General features: G+C 38.1%; 1 protein-coding gene across 2 annotated transcripts in view; it reads right to left on the minus strand.

The window, feature by feature from the left end:
- Window positions 1-14540: 14540 nt before the first annotated feature.
- PLEKHF2 (pleckstrin homology and FYVE domain containing 2) overlaps window positions 14541-25790 on the minus strand; it is a 28304-nt gene continuing 17054 nt past the window's right edge. For both annotated transcript variants that reach the window (XM_043601415.1, XM_043601416.1), the window contains exon 2: window positions 14541-17161. In XM_043601415.1, the coding sequence (XP_043457350.1) occupies window positions 16398-17147 (750 nt within the window). In that variant the 5' untranslated portion in view covers window positions 17148-17161 and the 3' untranslated portion in view covers window positions 14541-16397. The remainder of the gene's footprint in view (window positions 17162-25790) is intronic.

The following is a 25790-nucleotide window of genomic DNA, read 5'->3' on the forward strand; positions in this document are numbered from 1 at the left end:
CTCAGAACTTTAGTGCTTTTTTCCTGGATGGAAGCAGTCGTTCTCAGAAAGTTCCAGCATGGCTGTGCCCCACTTGCTCCTTCAAACCCCGGTCGTACCCTTCCATGGGAGAAGTGGGATGTGGCACAACCGGCAATGGGCACCTGTCTTCCAAGCTGGTGGTAGTTCCTATCTTGGGGGTGGGGCAAGGTTAGTCAGCTCACAGCCTGGGGATCATTTGCGCTTGTTGAGTTCAGTGTGGGGTCAGCTGGGCTCAGAATAAGCTTCTCTATCGTGTGTGCTTTTTGTGAAAATATTTTGAAAAATATTCTTCTTTTTTAAAGTTTATTGATTTGCTTTTGAGAGGGAGAGAGCAAGCAGGGGAGGGGCAAAGAGAGAGGGAGAGAGAATCCCAAGCAGGCTTCACACTGTCAGCACAGAACTGGATGCAGGGCTCGAACCCACAAACCGTGAGATCATGACCTGAGCTGAAACCAAGAGTCAGATGCTTAACTGACTGAGCCACCTAGGTGCCCTGAAAAATACTATTCTTCTTCTTCTTCTTCTTTTTTTAACGTTTTATTTTATTTTTGTGTGTGTGAGAGAGAGAATACGAGCAAGGAGGGGCAGAGAGAGAGGGAGACACAGAATCTGAAGCACAGAGCCCGACGTGGAGCTTGCACTCACAAACCATGAGATCATGACCTGAGCCGAAGTGGGACACTCAACCAACTCAGCCACCCAGGCACCCCTGAAAAATACTATTCTTAATTAACTTCACAATAGTGAGGACTGTGTTTTGTGTTTAAATACTGGCTGCCACTTATACTATTGTGCAGTTTACTGTACTTTCCTACTGGTTGGGCAAATATCTGCCTCCCTGGTCCCCCTGATGATGGGCTCTTCCCAGCCCTTCCTCTGGGATGTCTTCCCCTACCTCCTGTGTCCCGGGCACAGTGTGAGGGCTCCAGGACCTTGTGCCTCAGCAGGTGTCACCTTCTGATTGGTGTGGGAAGCTCTTGTTAGGTATTTCAGATCACACTCGAGTCTACCCACCGGCCCCCCCCCCCTTGCCCAAATAACCCATTGTAGTGGGGGAGAACTCCCTGCACAGGAAGCAGCCCTCTCTGTATCACATTGGAGTTTTCCATCTAGAGGCCCCATCTCTAGAATTTCTCATTCCTCGCCTACTTAAGTAGCATGGTTGTACCCGCTACTGAAGTGTTATGATGTTAATATCCTTCTCCTGCTCTGCCTTTATCTCATGTTCTACTGGTTTCTCTGGTTCTATGCTTCAACATCTCTTTTCTGGGAGACTTGACATTTCTACAGTGAACCTCTTATTCTTATCCCATCTCACCTTTCCCTTGTTAATTCCCCTGGGTGGTCTCCTCTCCCTCCTTTTCCTCCTCTGCTGGCTTGAGACAAACTTGAATCACGGTCCTCTCGTTTCCTCTTAAGAGCAATCTTCTCCCACTTACTATTTCTTGCTGCTGCTCTTGTTTATTGCTTACTGTCATGAAAGTCATCTGTCCCATCCTCCCAACACCCACACCAAGCTGAGATCTATCTTCTATGTTTTCTCCTGGAAGCTTTTCCAGGAAAACTCCCCATTCTCTTATGTATGCCCCCTCCCCGAAATTCTTCCCTTCATTCTTTTGGACAAATGAAAATAACTCATTTGTTCCTCTTCCCCTTTCTTTCATATGCCCTTTAGCGAAGCCTGACTCTGCCCATCTCCTTCTAATTTTGTCATGCTCTTGAGCAATTTGCCTAACTGTATTTTAGCTGTAAACAACTGGTCTTGTTTATCTTTCATGCTTATACTTTCTCACTTACATCTAGACCAGTGTTCCCAACGTCACATTGCACCCAAGAGTTTTGAATCACACCTGTGTGTCTTCTACTGTGTCTAAATGGAATTATCTAGCATGTGGTTAACCTCAAATTCCTCTTTTAGTTTTTTTTTCAGTATATGAAACTTATTGTCAAATTGGTTTCCATACAACACCCAGTGCTCATCCCAAAAGGTGCCCTCCTCAATACCCATCACCTACCCTCCCCTCCCTCCCACCCCCCATCAACCCTCAGTTTGGTCTCAGTTTTTAATTTATTAATTAATTTATTTATTTATTTTTATTTATTTTTGGGACAGAGAGAGACAGAGCATGAACGGGGGAGGGGCAGAGAGAGAGGGAGACACAGAATCGGAAACAGGCTCCAGGCTCCGAGCCATCAGCCCAGAGCCCGACGCGGGGCTGGAACTCACAGACCACGAGATCGTGACCTGGCTGAAGTCAGACGCTCAACCGACTGCGCCACCCAGGCGCCCCTGGTCTCAGTTTTTAAGAGTCTCTTATGCTTTGGCTCTCTCCCACTCTAACCTCTTTTTTTTTTTTTTTCCTTCCCCTCCCCCATGGGTTTCTGTTAAGTTTCTCAGGATCCACATAAGAGTGAAAACATATGGTATCTGTCTTTCTCTGTATGGCTTATTTCACTTAGCATCACACTCTCCAGTTCCATCCATGTTGCTACAAAGGGCCATATTTCATTCTTTCTCATTGCTACATAGTACTCCATTGTGTATATAAACCACAACTTTTTTATCCATTCGTCAGTTGATGGACATTTAGGGTCTTTCCATAATTTGGCTATTGTTGAGAGTGCTGCTATAAACATTGGGGTCCAAGTGCCCCTATGCATCAGTACTCCTGTATCCCTTGGGTAAATTCCTAGCAGTGCTACTGCTGGGTCATAGGGTAGGTCTATTTTTAATTTTCTTTGACATAGTTTGATTCTGTACTAATCATCTCCAGGCTAGACCCCAAGCTTGGTCAAGCACCTTTTATTAGGCTCATAAGGCCTTTTAAAGTAAAAAACTCTCCTACATCCATCCTTATGTGTAGAAATAATATCCAAAATACAACTGATCCTTGAACAACATGGGTTTGAATGCATGGGTCCACTTATATGTAAATTTTTTTCAATAAATATATGGGAAATGTTTTTGAAGATTTGTGAAAATTTAGAGAAAGTTACAAACTGTGTAGCCTAGAAATATCGAAGAAAATTAAGTATGTCATGATTGTATAAAATATGTATAGATTCTAGGCTGTTTTATCACTACCATAAAATATACACAAATGTCTTATAAAAAGTTAAAACTTATGAAAATTTATGCACACAAACACCGATTGTACATGTTGCTATTCGCAGTTGAGAAAATATAAACAAACGTAAAGATGTGGTATTAAATCATAATTGCATAAAATTACTGTGCTACTACAATAATTTCATAGCCATCTCCAGTTGCTGCTGTTGCACTGAGCTCCAATGTGAGTACCCGTTTAAAAAATCATGTGACGCTAATCATCTCCGTGGAGAGTTTCTTTCCAGTGATTGTGTATCACCGTAAACACTGATCTCTCATGGTTCCCACATATTTTTCATCATGTGAGGACAGTACCATAAACCTGGAATAACATCCTGAGACCCATGTGAAGTGCCACTAGTGATGCCGCAAGTGCTCCCAAGAAGCAAAGTTGTGACATTACAAGAGGAAGTTGAATTGCAAGGTACGTACCATAGACTAAGGTCTGCACCCTGCAGTTGCCCACCATTTCAAGATAAATGAATCCAGCGTCAGGATCATTGTAAAAAAAGAGAAGGAAATTCATGAAGTTGTTGCTGCAGCTATGCCAGCAGGTGCAAAAACCTTGCACTCTTTGCAAAATACTGTTTTATTTTATATATTGAAAATGCAGCTATCATGTGGGTGCAGGATTGCTAGAAGAAAGGCACACCTATGGACTCTAATATGATTCGAGAAAAAGCAAAGTCATTATATGGCAACTTAAAGCAAAAGAAAGGTGGAAGATCTAAAGCTGGAGAATTTAGTAAAGTAAAGGATGGTTTGATAATTTTAGAAAGAGGTTTGGCTTTAAAAATGTCAAGATAACAGGAGAAGCAGTTTCTGATGACCGAGAGGCAACAGATGACATCCCAGACGCCAATAAGAAAACTGCTGAGGACAAAAGACACATGAAAAGATGCTCAATATAACTAATCATCAGGGAAATGTAAATTAAAATCACTATTACCTTACACCTGTTGGAATGTCTAATATCAAAAAGACAAGAAATAACAGATGTTGGTGAGAATGTGGAGAAGGAACACTTGTGCACTGTTGGGAATGTAAATTGGTGCAGCCGCTGTGGACAACAGTAGGGAAATTCCTAAAAAAAATTAAAAATAGAAATACCATATGATCCAGTAATTCCACTACTGGTATTTACCCAAAGAAAATGAAAACACTAACTCAAAAAGATAATGCACCTCTATGTTTATTGGAGCATTATTTACAATAGCCAAGATATGGAAGCAACCTAAATGTTTACTGATAGTGAATGGATAAGGAGATGTGGCATATTATATATATATAATATATATTTATATTTATAAATATAAATTTATTTATATATATTTATATATATTATATGTAAATATATATTTATATATAAATAAATATATATATAATAGAGTATAACTTGGTTATGGAAAAGAATGAGATCTTGCCATTTTGAGAACATGGATGGAACTAGAGAGTATTATGCTAAGTGCAATATCTCAAATACCATATGATTTCACTTACAGGTAGAATCTAAAAACCAAACAAACATTTAAAAAAGCAGAAACAAGGGCGCCTGGGTGGCTCAGCCAGTTAAGCATCTGACTTCAGCTCAGATCATGATCTCATGGTTTGTGAGTTTGAGCCCTGAGTTGGGCTCTGTACCGACAGGCCCTCTCTTTCTGTCCCTCCCCCACTCATGCTTGTGCTCTCTCTCTCTTTCTCTTAAAATGAGTAAATATTTAAAAAAAGAAAAGAAAAATATATAAACTTAAAAAGAAGAAAAGAAAAGAAAAAAGAAAAGAAAAGGGCGCCTGGGTGGCTCAGTCAGTTGAGCACCTGACTCTTTACTTCAGCTCAGGTCATGATCCCAGGGTTGTGGGATGGAGCCCCGCATCAGGCTCCATGCTGAGTGTGGAGCCTGCTTGGGATCATCTCTCTCTCCCTCTGCCCCTCTACCCATACACCCCATCCCTCCCTGCTCTCTATGTAAAATAAAATAAAATAAACAAAACAAAAAAGAAAGAAAGAAAAGGAAAAGAAAAGAAAAGAAAAGAAAAGAAAAGAAAAGAAAAGAAAAGAAAAGAAAAGAAAAAAGAAAATCACTGAGGAGAATCAGGATATCTACCTGAAAAAAATTTTAATGCAGGTCAAAGTACCCTATTCTGGGCGGGGGGGGGGGGGGGGGGGGAATGCCACAAAGGACATTTATTAGTAAAGAAGAGAAGCGAGCACCAGGATTTAAGTCAGGAAGGGATAGGCAAATGCAAATGTAGTTTATGGGTTTATGATCAGGACTGCCCTTATTTATAAAGTTGCTAACCCCTAAGCCTTGAATGAAAGAGATAAAACACAAGCTATCAGGTATTTGGTTGTACAACAAGAAGGCATGGACAACGAGAAACACTTTTCTGTATTTATTCCATCAATGCTTTGTCCCTGAAGTCAGGAAGTACCCTGCCAATAAGGGACTGCCTTCTAAAGTTGTTTTGATATTGGACAAATGCTCTGACCGCCTAGAACTCCATGAGTTCAAAAGTGAAGGTGTTTACTTGTCCCCAAATATAACGTTTCTAATTCAGCCTTTAGATCAGGGAGTCGTGAGGACCTTTAAAGCTTATTACATATGGTACTCTGTGGAAAAGATTGTCAACACTACAGAGGAGAACCCCAACAGACAGAACAGCATGAAAGTTTGGAAGAGTTACACCACTGAAGATACTGTTGTTACAGAAAAAGCTATGTAAGCCATCTAGCTTGAAACAATAAATTCCTGCTGCAGAAAACTGTGTCTAGATGTTGTGCATGACTTCACAGGATTTACAGCAGAACCAATCATGGATATCATGAAAGAGATTGTGGATATAGCAAAAAAAAAAAAAAAAAAAAAGGTGGAAAGTGAAAGGTTTCAAGATATGGATCTTGGAGAAATTCAAGAGCTAACAGACACCACACCAGAGGAACTAACAGAAGAACACCCAATGGAGATGAGTTAGTCCAAACCAGGGCCAGATGATGAGGAAGAAGACGTACAAGAGGCAATGCCAGAAAACAAACTGACGTTAGACAAACTTGTGGAAGGGTTCTGGTTATTCAAGACTGCTCTTGACTTCTGTTATGACACGGACCCTTCTGAGACATGGGCACTGAAACGAAAGCAAATGGTGGAAGAAGGATTGGTACCATATAGAAATATTTTTAGAGAAATAAAAAAAGTGAGAAAGTCAGGAACTATGATGTATTTCCATAAAGTTCCACTCAGTGTGCCTGCCTCACCTGCCTCTACTTCCACGTCTGCCACGCCTTGTGTCTCTGCCACCCCTGGGAGAGCAAGACCAACCCCTATTCCTCCTCAGCCTATGTGAAGATGAGGAGTATGAAGACCGTGATGATGATCCACTTCCACTTACTGAATAGTAAATAATCATCATGCTGTATAGCTGAAAAACCTATCTGTTGTGTATGTGTGTGTCTTTGTGTGAAAACCTGATAACTGTCCAGCAAGAACTGTATGAGACATTTTGGTGCCATCATCATCATCACGCCTAAGTATTCATTGTGGAGAACATCGTGTGCCAGACTTGTATGGAAGTAGATAGCTTATCCTCACATAGGCATGAAGTGAGTGATAGTTAATAGAAAATAAGTAATATGTTAGTTATCTTACTGTTTTATAACCTTGCTTTCAGAGAATTACATTGCCATACAGTGTGCCTCTCTCATAATTGGAGAAACTACACATCAGCCTGTTATCACAGGCAAGTGGTTTTTTAAAAATGTAACAATGCTTCTAATACTGTATTATAAATATGATGGCAATGTCATATGCCGTAAAACGTTTGTAACCATTCATTAGTGTATAAACTAGGCTACTGTGAAGCAATCCTACTGATTACAGTGGGATACCATAGAGCAATCATATTGCTGCTTCTTCACTATCAATGCATGAATTGTTGTATTTGTAAATAAGAATTTCTTTTTAATATTATCTTTTCATTTTTGATGCCCAGCGTTAACAATAATAATAGCTACAGTGTTTTGTATCATATGAGACAACATTGACATAGGTAATGACAGATGATTCATCTTGTAAACAGAAAATATAAACTTATGGTATTGATAAATATGGTACAGTACTGCAAATGCATTTTCTCTTCCTTATGCCTTTCTTAATAATTTCCTTTCCTCTAGCTTCCCTTGTTGTAAGAATAGAGTATAAAATACTTATACAAAATATTTGTTACTTGACTTTATTTTATCCATGAGTCTTTTGGGCAACAGTAGGCTGTTAGTAAAGTTTTTGGGGAGTAAAAAGTTATACACAGATGTCCCACCACGTGGGGATCGGCACCCCATCCTCTGTGTTTGTTGTTCAAGGGTCAACCATATATTAATTTACACCTTCTAGTCTAGACTCTACAACTTGCTTTGGTTGGAATTAAGATAATTTGGCATTTCAGCAACTGGCCAAGTGAAAACTGCTTTTAATATTTGCCATCGATTCTTTCTGGTTTTAATACCTTAAAAGCTACTACAAAATATTCTAAGTCACAAGAGGTATTTCTAAACCATTAGATGTAAAACGTCAAACTATCACTGTAAACTTGATGTTACACTGATGCTTCTCTATAATGGAATCTAAATCTTAGGAAATCATTAACAATTTTATAAGTCATTTGTTTATACATCAGATACGCTTTTTCACTCCTTTATTCATGCAAAGCAACAAGGAAAAACCTGACTTTTATTAGCACAGCTTTTAGTTTCTCTACTGGCAGATTTAGATAAAATAGCCCCAAGAACTGCTTTTAAAAGACAGAAGCCTTTAAAATTGAGTCATTACACTCCAAAATATGCTTTATTTATTTATTTTTTTTTTTTTTAAATTTTTTTTTCAACGTTTTTTATTTATTTTTGGGACAGAGAGAGACAGAGCATGAACGGGGGAGGGGCAGAGAGAGAGGGAGACACAGAATCGGAAGCAGGCTCCAGGCTCCGAGCCATCGGCCCAGAGCCCGACGCGGGGCTCGAACTCACAGACCGCGAGATCGTGACCTGACTGAAGTCGGCCGCTTAACCGACTGCGCCACCCAGGCGCCCCCAAAATATGCTTTATTATACCAAGTTAAAAATAAACTGGTTTCAAGAAAAGCCAGCTACTCAAAAATATAATCTTTTAACCTCACTGCCCTTGCTATAGCAGTTTGCTCTCCTTCTTCTATTTCTTGACACACTGCTCTGTATAATTACGTTCATTTATTTCGCAACATTCCGTTTGTACATGCGAATACCGAAGTTTCTATTTACATATTTTATTTTTCTGAAACACACCATGGTGTATCATATTGGCTCAAATGCGCAAATGTAGGATTGTATGTAACAGTGGCCACTTATTTTTCCTAACACAGAAATACATTTTAAAGTAATTTCTAGAGAACTGAGTGCTTCAAATCCACTTCAAGCCCTTTCACTAAAACTCTCTCACAATTTAATAAATTTCATTCATGAAGTCCTCATCCAGACTGAGGTCTAAGTCTCCTACCTCAAGTTTACTCTATGTCAGGGTCCTACCACTGTTAAAACAAGTTGATGTGCGATTTACTTGTAAGTTATTATTTTTTTAATGTTTTTATTTATTTTTGAGACAGAGAGAGACAGAGCATGAGCAGGGGAGGGGCAGAGAGAGGGAAACAGAATCTGAAGCAGGCTCCAGGCTCTGAGCTGTCAGCGCAGAGCCCGACGTGGGGCTTGAACTCACAGTGTGAGATCATGCCCTGAGCCAAAGTCGGAAGCTCAACCGACTGAGCCACCCAGGCACCCCAGATTTACTTGTAAGTTAAACTAAAGCTCTGAAAATAACTTTACGCCTTTACTTTTTAACCATCATTAAATAAGAACAAGTGGGAACCAAGTTATCTTGGGAAACCAAACACTTGGGTGTTCTGACAAATGTCAACTGACAATGGTTTCCAAATCCCCTGGGGTCTTAGGGTGAAGTTAGGATGAGTGAGGGGCGGGCCTGGTTCCTGGTTTCCAACCCTGCCTCCGGACCTCTCCTTTTATCTGTCTTATTTGTATACGCTACCAGTGTATTTTGCCTGCTTGCTCTTTTTTCTCTCCTCCACCTCCCTTTCTTTGTTAGGAGTTACATAATGTGCAGTCCTTCCCTTCTCCATCTGCACAATTCAGTCCTACAGACGTTAGGTGGGCCAGAACAAAGCAGGGGTCTGTGCAAAGGAGCAGCTGGTGAGGGGTGTCAGAGACTAGAGGAGGGTGTGTGGAGGGGGTGTGATGGGTGGGGGAGGGCAGATAGCCTGGTGCAAGGAGTCAGAGCCCAAAGACAGCAATGTGTCCACATGGGGGGAGCAGCTTGGCCTGGTGGTTGGAACCTGAGCAGAATGAGAGAGGGTATCCTTCCATGGGAGCAGCATAGTTCTCTATCCCAAGCATGGTGAAAAGGTCATTCACACAGGAGGAAGGCTGGGGGCCTGGTGTCAAAGCTCAAGCAGGGTGAGGAGGGTGCTCAGGTATGAGGAAGTCAGAGACCTCACAGGGTGAAGTGTCCTTGTGTGCGGATGGCTCAGAGTGGGATGTCAGAGATAGGCAGGGTGATGAGAGTATCCCCACAGAAAAGGGGTCCACTAATGAGGACTGGAACCCAAGTGTGGAGGGTATCCATATGTGAGGGCAGCCTAGAATGAGGTGTTAGAGAACAATCAGGATGAAGACATCCACAGAAGGGTGGAAGTGGGGGAGGCCCAGCATGGGGTATTAGAGCCTAAGTGGGATAAGGGGGGCATCCATGATAGGAAAAGCCTGGTATGAAGCATCAGCACCTGAATGGGGTTAGAGGTATCCATATGAGAGGTAGCAGTGGTGATGAGAGACAGGTTACATACAGGGAGACTGATCAAATAATTTAAATATACTAAAGCTAATGAGAACCAGTCTTTTACTCTCAGAGAAGAGAAAAACCCTATAGTGTTGTTATATTTGGAGTATCAGTATGAAGTCATAATTTCAATAGAGATAGGTAGAAATCTAGATTTCTATCTACACACACACACACACATCTAGATTTCTATCTACGCACACACATACACGCACACACATACACGTTCCCTAGATTTGTCTCCTAAACGGGCCTGGGGGTGGTACTCTTCCCAAAGCAACAGGCACACCTACTGCCCAGACCTTGGCTTTAAAGCACTCTCCACTAAAAGACACAACAGCTCTTTGGAGAAATGGCCAATTCCTGGGTTGGGGCAGGGAAAATTCAAGATGAGTCTAGAACATACTATTGTAGCAAAAATGTAAAGGACTCAAATGATGATTTGTCAGTAGACCACAGGAGCCAACTTGCCACTGACCAAATTTAGGGACAATAGGAGCATCAAAATAAATTCTGATAATAAAGGGTAATGAAGTATGGTTCCTGGGCCAGCAGCAACAGCAGCACCTGGAAACTGGTCTGAAATGCAAATTTTCAGGTCCTACTCTGACCTACAAAATCAGGAACTCTGGAGATGAGAGTCTAGCAGTCTATGTTTTCACAAGCCCTCCAAGGTATTCTCATACACTCAAGTTTGAGAACCACTGAACTAAGAAACCATGAGTCCATTAAAGAAATGAACAAAATGAAAGTTTGATGAGGAATATAATTTCTACATAGTCTCCAAAGTATAACTTCACAAAATACTTATCAGAAAAAGTGACTTTATAATGAAAAAGTCTAGCATATACCACCCAATGAAGTGATCAAAGTGAACATAAGTAATGGGACAAATTGAAATTGAGCACACCTGACATGATGAGGAAACACAGCTTCTGTGATACTCCTGCTACACAAATGCGTAACTGAATTTAATAATAAGGAATTATCAGACAAACTTCCACTGAGGGTCATCCTAAAGATCACTGGTGCATCATCTTTAGAAATATCAAGATCATGAAAATCATGAGAATCGTGAGTTTAAACAACTCATTCTTTTCCACAGTAGTAGACACATTAAAAGTGCTCAATACATGTTCATGAGGTACAAAGTTTGCCTTAAGTAGCTCTGGAATTTTGGTTTCTTCAAGTCATCAAAATATTCCTATAAAATATATAAAAAATTTAAACTTAACAGTTTTACCCTATTACTTTCACAATAGTTTATCTTAAGTCATAATAGTTTATCTTGGGGTGCTTGGGTGGCTTGGTTGGTTAAGCCTCCAGCTCTTGGTTTTGGCTCAGGTCACAATCTCACGGTTCATGAGTTCAAGCCCCCCAGTCAGGCTCTGTGCTGGCAGGGAAGAGCCTGCTAGGGATTCTCTTTTCCTGTCTCTGCCCTGCTAGCTCATGCTCTCTCGCTCTTAAAAAAACCACACACACACACACACACACACACACACACACACACACACACACCAAAAAAACAAAAAACAAAAACTTAGTTTATCTTGAGACATTCTGATAGTAATTGGAGTACAAAGCCAAATATATTTTAAGGCAGCTCCATATAACAATAAACCATGTCATCAGCATATGGAGTATTTTTCTGAGTCTGCCCGCAATACATCCAAAAGGTTTTACCCTACTGGCTTGAAACAGAAGGCTGATAGGAACGCACTGCTGTTTCACTTGCCTGGAAATTTGCTAATGAATGATTTAATTTACTAGGAAATCATTTCCAACTCTAATTTTGGAGGTAATATTAAGGATATGTCCTGGGTATCAATAACCAAGAGTCCTAATCAGACTCAGAGTTAAAAGAAAACACTGGAGTAAATCTTCATGATCTTATGTTAGGCAATGACACCAGAAGCGCAATCAATAAAAGAAAAAATTGATAAACTGGACTTCATTAAACTCTTGTGCTTCAAACAATACCATCAAGAAAGTGAAAAGACAACTTACAGAATGGGAGAAAACATTTGTAAATGGTGCTTTTGATGAGAGTATCGTATTCAGATTACATAAATAACTCCTACAACTCACTGGTAACAACCTAGAAAAAAGGATGTAATAGACACTTCTAAGAAGACATGCAAATAGCCAATAAGCACATGAAAAGATCTACACTGTCATTAACCCTTAGGAAAATGTAAATGAAAACCAGAGAGACTTCACATGCTGTAATCAGAGACAGCAGGTGTTGGGAAAGAGGAACCCTCCTGTACTGCTAATGGGAAAGTAAAATGGTGCAACCACTTTGGAAAAGTTTGGCGATGCCTCAAAAAGTTAAACATAGAGGTAACATATAACCCAGCAGTTCCATTCTGAGGTATATACTCAAGAGAAAGGAACACAGGTCAACACAAAAACCTGAACACAAAATGTTCACAGCAACATTATTCATAATAGCCCCAAAATGGAAACAACCCAAATGTCAACTGATGAATAAATACAGGACATCCACATCATAGAATATTATCCGGCAAAACAAAGGAAGAAGTACTCATGCTTAATACATGAAGGAAACTTAAAAACATAAAAAGTGAAAGAAACCAGTCACCAAAGACCAAATAATGTATGATTTCATTTGTGAAATGTCTAGATAAGGCACATCTACAGAGATAGAAAGTGGATTAGTGGCTGCTTAGGGTCAGGGGATTGGGGAAGGAACAAGGAGAGACTGCTAACGGTGCAGCATTTCTTTTTTATGGTGATGAAAATGTTCTGGAAATAGTGGCATGGTTTTAGAGAATATACCAAAAGCCACTGACGTTTATACTTTAAATCAGTTAATTGTGTGGTATGTGAATTATATCTCAAAGCTGCTAAAAATAAAGAATAGTAAAGTATGTATTTTCTTTAAACACTAAGATAACAGGAGTATACAAAGTCTGATTAAAGTGGTACTTACTGCTACTTTGTTCTTGAAAAAACCACTAGAGAATACTGCAATCATTTTAACTAGTATAAATAATGTAACAATAACAGTTTGGATGCTGTATTTATACCTACAAATATGCTTTACTAAAAGTAGAAACTAATGCAGTGTGACAATTCTGTATTTGATAAATTTCAAATCAAATGTTAGCAATATTTTCAACCAACTTCCTCTAGTCTTCAATTCTTGATAAATTAAAATGACAGGGTTATCATGCCAACCAATTGTATATATGAGTACACTGTTGTAAAAATTTTCAATTAGTGCAGATACCAAGTATAACGTAATTTTTAAGAAATTTTACTTGATATTTAAGAGAATGCCACTGATAATAACCTTTACAAAAATGTACCTTTAAAGTTTAGAACACCCAACACTAAATCTATGGAGCCTGACAGAACAGATAATTAATAAATGATCTAAAATAAAGTTATATTTTTTATTTGAGAGAGCAAGCACACGTACAAGCGAGGGAAAGGCAGAGAGTGGGAGAGAGAGAATCCCAAGCAGGCTCCACCCTGTCAGCCTGCAGCCACACAGAATCCTATAAATTGTGTGTGAGATCATGATCTGGGCCCAAATCAGAGTCAGACGCTCAACCAACTGGGCCACCCAGGTGCCCCAAGGCTTTCTTTCAAAACTAAGTTATTTTAGGGGTACCCGAGTGGCCCTTGATTTTTGGCCCAGGTTATGATCTCATGGTTCCAGGGTTCGAGCACTTTGTCGGGCTGAGTGTGGGGCCTGCCTGAGATTCTCTCACTCCCGCTCTTCCTCTGCTCCTCTCCCCTGCTGGCGCACAATCTAAAAATAAAAATTTAAAAAAATAAAAAATAAAGCCTTAAAATTACCATCAATAAATTTCATGCATTTTAATCCTAGACTTCACTCTTAAGTTTTATTTATCTTGTAAAATGTATAGCAATCTAATACGTGTGGATGTGTAAATCATTGCTATTATACGCTTTAAAGATACAACAAGTATTTGAGAACAAAATTAGCCTGAGAGAAAAGAGTGTGGCTAAAGTACTAGAACCTTTCAAGAATCATTAGGTATACAATTGAATACTTATAATTGAATATTACAATTCAATATAAGAATTTCAGCCTGAAGGTAATAAAGATATAGAAACAAAATGACTGTAACTATGGACATTTTATGTACTGTAATAAGGTGTATTCAATTTAATATTTTTGGTTGGCATCTATGGAATCTTGCTTCCTTTACATCAAAAGTTACCAATTTGGTTAATGTACTGCAGGTACAGTCCAAGTAAATTTTATTCAAGAGGAATGGCATGAGAAATAGGCACCAAAGATTTACAGAAGCTTTAAACATTACAGAACAAATTCTGGAAGAAAATACATCTTGGATTCCATTTTGCATGTAAACTCTATTAAAAGGAGGGAAATTCTGTTTACTGCTCTGTCCCTAGTGCTTAGAACAATGCTTGGCACATAAAAGGTACCCCACAGCTACTGAAAGAGGTAAAATATGCAGAATATCATTACCTTAGAAAGGGAGAAAAATCTTCAAGTCACAGTATGCAAGAAACAGAGAGTTAAGTTGTAAAATATTTTTTATTGTAAAAACAGAGTCAACAAAGGTTGACAATGCAAATGTCATCCCAGATTTCCCCTTGGTTCTTGAATTTGCTGGGTTCCTATGTACCAGAAAGTCTCCATTAGCACTTCTCAGGCTTCATGGTCTTTTTGAGATATGTTGATTAATTATACTGCAATTATACTGTATATATTGCTTGGAAACAAATGTCCATATGATATTAAAACAAACAAAAAAAACTGTTGTGGCTTTGTTTCACATTTCCTACAGGGAAATCTATGTATCTCAGATGCTTTCACAATCTAACAGTAAAGTTAGTGCCTTAACCAAACCCAAAAATTCTCCGTCACATTACTGAATCAAACAGTCATGACATCTGCAATATATCCAGATTTAAATATTTAAAAACACAGAAGTTTGGAATTTAAAATAAACTTTAGGCTGATTTCTTCATATTTGAAAGACTGTAGTTATTTGCAGCATACAAATGGAGAGAATAGTGCAAAATGCATCAAGTTTTATATGATAAATATACTTTCAACCTAAATGGCTGCCTCAAAAGCAAAAAGTGAAAAATTACTAATTCTCAAAAGCAATCTAGGCTGACTCAATGAAGTTTACAATTTAGAAAGATCAACTGCTACTCTATTTCTATAGATTGCAAAATGATTTCAGAAACAGATTAACATATAATTGTTTTACAAAAATAGAAGTATCATTTGGGACTTTACAAAACTTTATAAAATATAACACTATATTTGCAAATTCAAGATAGTTTCACACTGAAATAGACAATACTTCCACCAATATAAGTCTAGTCAAACTTAACTGGTCTGTCTTCATCATTCTTACACATTATTTCTTCCAAGTCTTCAACCCAAGTAGATCTATGCTGTATCGTGGGATTTTTTTTTTTTAAGAGATTGTTTAATTTCAAAAGTTTTGTAAGATTTTCCATTCTAGAAATAATGTTAAAGCAGATGAATTTATACCTACAAATATGCTTTACTAAAAGTAGAAACTAATGCAGTGTGACAATTCTGTATTTGATAAATTTCAAATCAAATCCCTAAGAATGACAACCTATTAATTTAAAATATATATTTGACAATTTGGTACCTATAAAACATAAAAATATAATCACAACTATTTTATGGAAAAATATTCATATAGAATGAAGAAGCTCTAAAGTTATTTGTAGCTTGCAGATGAGAAGTATTTTCTAATTATACCCATTCATAAACGCTCATTTTATCACCTCAAAGAGCACCAGTGTATTTTCAAAACAAACTAAAAGTGAGAAGGTAGGGGCTTATTTCATTTAACAGTGCTATTATGATAAGGCACCACTTGGTATACGAAAAAGCCGAACAAAGTATTTTCAAATCACGTTTTTTTGTTACTGGTGTCTTAACCATTACATAGAATGGTTAGGAAAAAAGCTAATAATATTAGCTAACTGCGTTATACAACTTTTTCCATCATTTTTTGCTTTTAGTATTTCCATATAACAGAACATATAGTAAACATCAATGTAATACATGATCTGTTAAAAAAAAATCTTTTCTCAACCTTCCAACAAAATAATCTAAAATTAAACAAGAATAAGAAACCAAAAATTTATCTGGTAGATTTGCAAAAGTCTATCCCTGTAGAAGAGCGGGGAGTTGGGTGGGGGTGGGGGGACAAAATGACAGGACCTATTTTCTATGGAATATATCGAGGCACATAGGTTAAAAGATTCTCAGGCAAATTCACGGCTAGAGCAAAACTGAGAGAAAGCTCAGAATTCTATGTTCTCCCAGAGCTGATTTCTCAGGTAGTCACACCCAATTAAATATTTCAAAATATGTCCTTAGTCACTGCTATCATCATCATCATCATCATCAGATACATCATTTAAAGGAGACTTCAATGATTGACTGTAAGAGTCTGATCTAGTAGGCTGGCACGTGGCCATGTCCCCGGTGGAAAGTAGGTCATAGCAGAAGTCACAAATCCGCACAGGCTTAGAGGACTGGCTTGGAAGAAGAAATCTCTTTTCAGAGCAGGGCCCACAGACAACAAAACCACATTTGCGGCAATGGTGACGACGATTAACAGGTGTGAATTTTGCTTTCTGACAACGCATACATACAGTTGCCTCAGAGTCAGGAACCCAGACAGCAGCATGTTCATTACTGGGTGTCTTCCCACTTTTGGAGAGTAAGTCAGTAACACATTTGTTTATGTGATTCATCCATTCTGATTTCTCAGTGGCAGTGGCAGCATAAACTGCAAATGATTTAGTTGGTGTCTTGATAAGCCATCCATTCCTTAAGTCCCCCTCATCTTTGATGGAATCAATAGTGACATTTTCCAGGGGAATAATATGTTGTTTGTTATATTTTTTCTTCTGGATGACAATATTGCCATATACAAGAATATCATTAAATAAGAAAAATTGCCTTGCTTTGGGCTTTTTTCTGCACAACTTAGTCAATACTCCTTCTCCAATAAGAACCCTTCCTGGTATAGTTAAGGGTTGACCAGCTGCTCCAAAACAGTTTTCTACTATATTTATACGTCTAGTATTTGCTTCACTGTTTGCCAAGCGATCCACCATCTTCTGTTAGTAGCCTTTGGGGGCGGGGGGGGGCGGAAAAAGAAGAAATTAGCACATAGAAATTGGAAATTCATGTAAGTTAAAGATTATATAACCTAAATTTAACAAATCCATACTTTTACTTATAGGCAAAATACTCCAACAAAATTGTTTCCCTCTAAGAAAATCACAAAGCATACAAAAAAGGTTAACCATCTCAATATAGCACTATACTACTGACTTAGGTACTTATAAAAAGCATAAACTTCTTACAGACATAAAGGAATAAGCAACTGGATGATAAATAGAAGTCCTCTCTGCAAAATAATAATCCCAGTCCCATGAAATTTAATCTCAGAGGGGTTCTGAAGAGGACCAAATTCTGTAAAAACTAGGAGAAATTAATTAAGCTATTACCATTGAGCTAAGGCCTTATTCCTTTCATCTGGATTACCAGACTGTCTCCTGATGTGTCTCCTTGCCTTTGGTCTTGCCCCATAAATCAATCTTCAGGCAGTGATTTCTCAAATGCAAATCTCACCATGTCATTATTCAAAAGAACTCCCTTTGATCTACAAAATGCAGAATTTTTAGCATAGCATATAAGGCTGTTCATTATCTTGTTCTTGCTTACCCTCTTAGACTCATCAGAAGTCACTCTTCACCTCAAACTTGTTCTAAGAATATCCTACTATTTACAGTCCATTTCATCACATGTACCTTCTCTTATGCTGTCGTATATCCTTTAATACTTACTACTCACAGCTAACTCTTACTGATCCTTCAAGACTCAGTTTAGGTTATATCTAATTCAGAAGTCTCCCTTAAACTCTATTAGACTAAATACATTCCTCTATGCTCTTTACATTCCATGTACCTTTTGGTTTCATTCTTACCAAAGGATGAAATCTGTCTCCTTCAAAGGCTGCAATGGAACCTAAAAGACAGAGGCTATCTGATCTTTATCTCCGAAAATGACACCCTCCGGCACAGCAAAGGTGCTCAAAAATGTTGACAAGAACATTTTGGTATTTCATATTAATCTAATCTTAAATGACCATAGATTTAATCTCTAGATCCAATACTGACTTCATTCAAGTCCTTGAGTTGTGCCCTATTTCAAACTTACTAACCTAATACTACCACAACCAAGTCATATTAAAGAGGAGCATTTAAAGTTTAAAGATTAAGAACACAGTCTAAATTCCAGTATTCAGTTCATAAATTGATGATACTGTACCCCTTTTTGGTCTCCATTACAAAGATTCTGATTATTCCTGAATTTGTCTCTCCTCCAATCTTGGGTCCTTATAAAGCTCTCTTGCCCTCCACAAGGGTAGGCTCTGCCCTTAAAGTTGTTCCAAAGAATTTATATGATAATGCATGGCTCCAAACTGTGATGACTTCTTTTTCTAATTGCAGCAAATGTGCCAACCAATTAAAGGTCTACTGTTGTATGCACAGTGCGTCACAGGAGAGGAAATAAAAACACCTCATTAACACTAAAAGAGTCTCAATCTCATTCATAATTCAATGATATACAACACTAGGATATCTTTTACTAATCCGATTAACACAAATTTTTTAAATTTCCTAAGATGAAGTACTACTGAGGATACAGGGAAACAGGCACTCTTGTACACTACAGAAAATATGTATACTCAGTGATCTAAGTATTTTATCAAAAGAAATTCCAGTCGAGCGCATAAACATATGTGCAAGTATATCCAACATAGCACTGTTTGTAACACACACAAAAAAGTTGGAGAAGCTCCAAATGTCCACAAGAGAAACTGGCTGAATAATTTATGATACACCCATAATAATATGCTAAGTATATGTTAATAATGAGATAGGTCTAAACACAGTGATATGGGAAAATGCTCAAGATATTTAGGTGGGGAAAGAGTTGAATGTCATAATCTCATTTGTTTCAAACATATACTGTGTTTCATCAAATCTAAGATACTATAAGACACATCCTCATTTTATGTGCCACTGAAAATGAAAATGCTGACAATTACATCATGGCATACCCCTGATTATATGACACCCCAAATTGAGACATCAGTAAAACATGTTCATCTTTACACACAGTGAAATATGGTTTAACATATAATCATAGGCACTTATAAATATGTAAGCACACACATAGAAAATAAAACTAGAAAACTATATAATGTCAACAATGGTTACTTATCTCTAAGAAGTACAATTATAGATAATTTTCATACTTTACACTATCTTCAAACATTCAACAAGTATTTATTTTGTTAATCACTGATCTAGGTGCAGGAGAAAAAATAATACACAACACATGCAATGTCCTTGCTCAAGGCTTACATCCTAGCTGGTGAGAAGGGAAACAGAAAACAAAATCGAGAACCAAGTTGTAAATTTAATGTACTGATTTTTTAAAGTGATTTTTTAAAAAAATGTTTCAGAAAGACAAAGACAGCGTGAGCAGGGAAGGGTAAAAGAGAGAGGGAGACAAAGTAGGCTCCAGTCTCTGTGCTGTCAGCAGAGAGCCCAACGCAGGGCTTGAACTCACCAACCATGAGATCATGACCTGAGCTGAAGTCGGATGCTTAACCGGCTGAGCCACCCAGGCACCCCTTAAAGTGATTTTTGAAAAAACAACTAAGAAGCTACTCAGACTAGATGGTCAGGGAAGGCCTTCCTAAAGTGGTATTCTTTCAGCTGATAAGGAGGAACTAGATACACAGACATGAGGCATGGAGATAGAGAAGTATATTTCAAGCAAAAGAAGTAACTGAAGGTGCTAAGGCAGAAGAGATTGGTGCTTTTAGAGAACTGAAAGTATCTATTTATTCCCATCTAAATCAACTGCAGATTTTACTTCTTTGGACATACAGATATTAATCAGCTCAAATGCAGTGCAAACAGGTTTCCTATTATTGCTACTACTGGAATTAATACCATCCAAATTTGTGCAATACTTTTTACATTCATTATTTTCTGACTTTAATGGTCTCAAATTCCTGTGAAGTAATTAAACAAGTTTTTACATCTTCCAAAGAAGCATCTAATAATATTTGCTGAAATGTGAGCTGAAGGAGAAACTAAGGCACAAAGACAGACATTCAATAATGTCCAAGGCAAAACAGCCTGGAAGTTATTCTACTCATTGGGAGTCCAAGCACCCAGCTGAGCATTGCATGCATTACTGTATATCCTACTCAAGGCAACCTTACAATAGAAATGCACTATTAGCTCCATTTTATAGATGGGTAAACAGATATAAAGGAGTTAAGAACGCTGTCCAAGGCTGTCACAGAACTGGGGCTCCAATGTGTTTCCTCTGTGCTGTTACCAGTATATTATGGTACACTAATTATTCCTTAAGGCTCCATTGATTCTACAAGAATTAAGAAAGCTATTGCTAACCTTTGGACCTTCACTGCAAACCCTAAAAAAAAGAAAGAAAAGAATACCAACTGGAGAAAAAATAACCTGAAAGGACAAGTCATACTTTATTTAGCCAGTCTCCTGAATGGATCATTCTTCAAATTTTACAATTTTAAGCCTGAATCTCTGTTCATAAATCTTGCCCCATTTAAGAATGAAGAAACAAAAGAGATGTTTGGGCATTATTAATTGATATTTGGCTAGAACAAATAGCTTTCAAAGTTTGACAGTGACCCACATAAAAAATACATTTCATACTGCAGGATTACAAATACATACTCATAATTCTTCCAACTATAAATAATGTATTCTGTTATCTTCATTTATTTTAATGATAGTTGCAGGCCCACTTGATTGAGTTCACTAATGGATTGTGACCTATATTTGAACAACAATGAACGTAAAGACCTCTCCATTATCCCTGTTGGTCCTAAAATATTTCTGTATGGACATGAAGAAGGGAAGCACTGAGCTAAAAAACCCAGGAATACACAAAGCCCTATGTGCACAAGCACACACACAATACAGAAGTAGTTGGGTATCCAGCAGGGACAGCACATAGAGGGATGGGAGAATAGGGGGAAGTCACCAAAAGCAAAATCAAAGTACCACTTTTTGCTGGATTACTGCTAGGTACCCCAAAGCAAGGTTCTTTGGTAAACTGGATTAGGGTACTACCCTTTCACTCAGGGCCTAAACAGGGCCTCTGCCTTCCCCCAAAGGCCAAATTCAAATTTACCAAGAGCACAATGAGGTGCCTCAAGCAGTAAGAACTCTTAAAGACTTTTGTGAGAATAGAGAATGTAAGATTACTCAGTCAGCCAAGGAAGGAGTCCTTTGCATAACTTACTCAATGAGGGGCACAGAAAAAGGAGAAGACAACTCTAAGACGTGGCCTAATTAAATTTTTATCTACTTTTCTTAGGAAGGAATACCACTGACTATAGGGAGAGTTAGGAAGAGAGCTTCCCCACCCTCTGGCAGAGATGATTTCTTTAGAACAGTTTCCAAGAAATAAAATTACTTGGTCAAAAGGCATGAATATTTAAGGCTGTTACCTTTTACAAAATTTCCATTCTGAGAGGTAACACCGATTTACCAAGCAGCACATGACTGTACATACCTAATCTTGTCTCACATATTTTTCCTCAAAAGTGTCAGCAAACTAGATACCAAAAATGGCATGTCACTCTATTACTTTCATTTACTTTTTTTATTTAACATTTATTGAACACTTTTTAGATGGCATTCTTATTCTCCTCTCAGAGCAGAGTCTACTGAAGGAGAAAGGCAGTAAACGATTCTGAAAGGTGAAGTGCAATGAAGGAAATCAGCAGGGTGTCAAGATACAGGGAAAAACTCATTTACTAAGTAATTCAAAAAGGGTTCACTGAGATGGTGCAACACACTGAGTCTTAAAGGATAGGGAGGTCAGCCATGCAAAGGACTTAATACTACGGGCAAAGGTCCTGAGACAAAAAATAATATACTACTTTTTTTTTTTTAGTATAACTTACTGTCAAGTTTCCTAACATACAGTGTATACAGTGTGCTCTTGGTTTTGGGGGTAGATTCCCGTGATTTATCGCTTACATACAACACCCAGTGCTCATCCCAACAAATGCCCTCCTCAAATCCCATCTTTTACTTTTACTTTTAATTTAATTCAGTGTTTTATTTCAGAGCTACCTAGTGAAGCCAACCACTTTCTAAAGTGTTTATTAACCACCCATATTTCTAAGCTTGTATATTTAGGAATTATTCATTTGTATGAGTGTTTCACACATAAAGGCTATTAACCCATTTATTTCTTTGCTTTTCCTAGTATATTAAACTGTATTTTATGGTGGTTGACACAGAGGCAGTTTTATTTCTTAAACTTAGACATTTCCCTTTTTGAAATTACATTACTCCTAAGCTCTCCTTATCCAGATATCAGGTGCACCTACAGGTTTCATCTGCTATTAGAAAGTAGAGCCTTCCCAGGAAACCTTTTGTAAACTGAAAAGGCTAAAAGCAAAAAAGCAATTCCCATTAATTTATATGGAAACATTTTTGGGTGTTCCCAGACCAAAAAAAACCCCCCACTTTTAGGCTTTTCTGATACCTTAGGACAAATCTTGCTAATGGATACACAAAAATAAATCAAGATAAAACACAGATGCATTACCTAAGACACAGTTCAAAACTATGGTGGCTTGATGCAGAGATGCTGAACTCCAGGAGAGGAGCTTGGTGGTGCCACTGTCACTGCTCGGGGTATGTACTAACTCTACAATGGCTCACTGCAAAACAAATATTATTTTCTTTCTTTTCTCATTTCTTTTCTCTTTTTTCTCTTCTTTCTCTTTCTCTATTTTAAATGTTTATTTTTGAGACAGGGGAGGTATAGAGAAAAAGGGGGACAGAGGATACAAAGTGGGCTCTGCAATGACAGCAGAGAGCCCAATGCAGGGCTTGAACCCACAAACCGTGAGATCACGGCCTAAGCCACTTAACCAACTCAGCCACCCAGGTGCCCCTATTTATTTATTTATTTATTTATTTATTTATTTATTTATTTAAATTTTTAAGGTATCTTTACACCCAATGTGGGGCTCAACCTCACAACCTGGAGATCAACGGTTGCATGCTTGGGGTGCCTGGCTGGCTCAGTCAGTAGAGCATGCAACTCTTGATCCTGGGTTCATGAATTTAAGCCCCACATTGGGTATGGAGCCTAGTTAAAAAGAGAGAGAGAGAGAGAGAGAGAGAGAGAGAGATGGATGCATGTTCTACTGACTGAGCCAGCCAGGTGCCATAAAATAAACACTATTTTCACTTGTTTCACCTTTTTTTGTAAAAATAAAAATCCACCTTGGGTTTCTTTCAGCCAGTGAACAGAAGTACTAATGTAGGTCTTTCATAAAGTTCAAAAAGTGGGGGATACCTGTATTTATTATCTATGTTTACGATATGAACTTTACACGTTTAATTCTGTTATCCATCTGAAATTTATTCTGACATAGGTAAAAATTCCTTCTTTCTTTTTGAACATTTGCATTCTAAAAGAGCTAGCCAACTGCTTTAGAATGGCCAAATACTAAGTGACCTCAGGTTTCCTCACTTGTAAATGGTAATAATAGTAGCAACAGCTTTGTCAGGAAGAGGATTAAATGATAATGCATATAAAATGTTCAGCAAGTAGTCAAAAAGTGGCAACATTTATTAATGGTATTAATCTAAGCTACTGATTTACAACACCCTCTTTACAGTGAACTTTTATATATTCTAACATCTGCTTCTGGGCTGTTTGGTCTAATCCATTATCCTGTTTTCTAATTCTTATGTGATTACCATGCATCTGGTAGGACTAGTCTAGGCTATCCTCATTACTTAACCTTTTAAAAACGTCTTACCTAATCTCCTGTTTATTTGTCCAGGTGAAATCTACTAGGAGAGTACTTCCCAACCATAGCTGCACACTGGAACCACAGGAAAGCATTGACTTTCAATATACTGGAAAAAACCAACCATCTCAATCTACTAAGTTCAAAATACCCCTCTTATTATATTTTAAGCCATTTTATGACTAAGTTATAGAAATAAGAATAAAGGAATAAAAAAAAGATTTTAAGAACAATCTTTATAAGACTTTAAACAGCAAATTTCTTATCCCACATTTGTTATTGAAGCTATATATATCCAAAAAAGCAACTAATTGCTCATAAGTTATAACACCTGAGTCTATAATATATTCATTTCTTTTGTAAAACATTTAAAAAACTATTTTTGGGAGACGGAGAAGGAGAGGGGGAGGGGGAAGAGGGGGGAGGAGGGGACGGGGGGGGGGGGGGGGGGGGGGGGGGGAGGGAGGGAGAGGGAGAGAGGGAGAGGGAGAGAGGGAGAGAGGGAGAGAGGGAGAGAGAGAGAAACAGAGTGACAGAGTGTGAGCTGGAAAGGGTCAGAGAGAGAGGGAGACAGAATCCAAAGCAGGCTCTAGGCTCTGAGCTATCAGCACAGAGCTTGAGGCAGGGCTCAAATCCACGAACCTTGAGATCATGACCTGACCCAAAGTTGTTGGCTTAACTGACTGAGCCACCCAGGTGCCCCTGTAATATATTCATTTCTGTCTTCAGTACTGTTTATTTATTAATTCTGAGTTGGAAAAACCTCATCTAGAAAATCATCTGAACACTCAAGAGATTTCACTATAATGATTTGCCAATATTATTAGTTTAAGTATTGCTGTTTCTTTACACTCATCTTCTGACTAGTTCTGAAATGCCTACCTCTTCTGATTTTTTTCTTTGCAGTTAAAGATGGAAAATTAAAAATTAAAAAATCTAAATTCTCAAATATGTTAAATGTAGGCTTAAAACAAACAAAAGAATAAGAAGGATGAATATCTGCACACTGTTTTTGTATCTTTTTGAAAGATGATGCAGTACTTTCGGCAAGGCCATTATAAAACCAAAAGATATGATAGGACACCAAAATAGTTAAATGCTTCAAAATGCAGAAAAGCAAGATCATTAAGATCCCGTATAGAGAAAAAGAATCACAAGCAGGCTTCAGGCTGCATGTGGAGCCCAATATGGGGCTTGAACCAGGATCCTGGGACCATGCCCTGAGATGAAATCAAGAGTCAGATGCTCAACAATTGAGCCACCCAGGCACCCCTTATTTTACTTTTTATTAAGTAATTTTCTTTTTGTTTTGCAGATCTCTAAAAAATAAAGGTTACAAAACATCAATTACTATGATAATTGAACTGCTTAAAATAGAAATTCAAAAACCAAAATGGAAGCCAATGGACTAATGATAAATACAAAGGGTTACAGAAATACTGATTCCTAGGTCCCTCCCCCAAAATAAAATATTCTAATTTTATTGGTCTGGGGTATGAAAGGTATGGCTGGACACTGGAATACTTTAAAAAGCTCCCTGGGTAACTCTTTATTTTTTATTTTTATTAAAAAAATTTTTTTTACTGCTTATTTATTTTTGAGAGAGAGAACACAAGTGGTAGAGGGGCAGAGAGAGAGAGGGAATCACAGAATCCAAAGCAGGCTTCAGGCTCTGAGCTGTCAGCACACAGCCTGGGGATGTGGGGCTCAAACCACCAACCGTGAGATCACGACCTGAGCTGAAGTCAGACGTCAGAAGTCAGACTGCTTAATCAACTGAGCCACCCAGGCGCCCCTCCCGCAGGTAATTCTAATGTGCAGCCAAGGTTTAGGACCATTTTTCAAT

Source organism: Prionailurus bengalensis, chromosome F2 (assembly GCF_016509475.1).
Source record: "Prionailurus bengalensis isolate Pbe53 chromosome F2, Fcat_Pben_1.1_paternal_pri, whole genome shotgun sequence".
In the NCBI taxonomy this organism is placed as follows: Eukaryota; Metazoa; Chordata; class Mammalia; order Carnivora; family Felidae; genus Prionailurus; species Prionailurus bengalensis.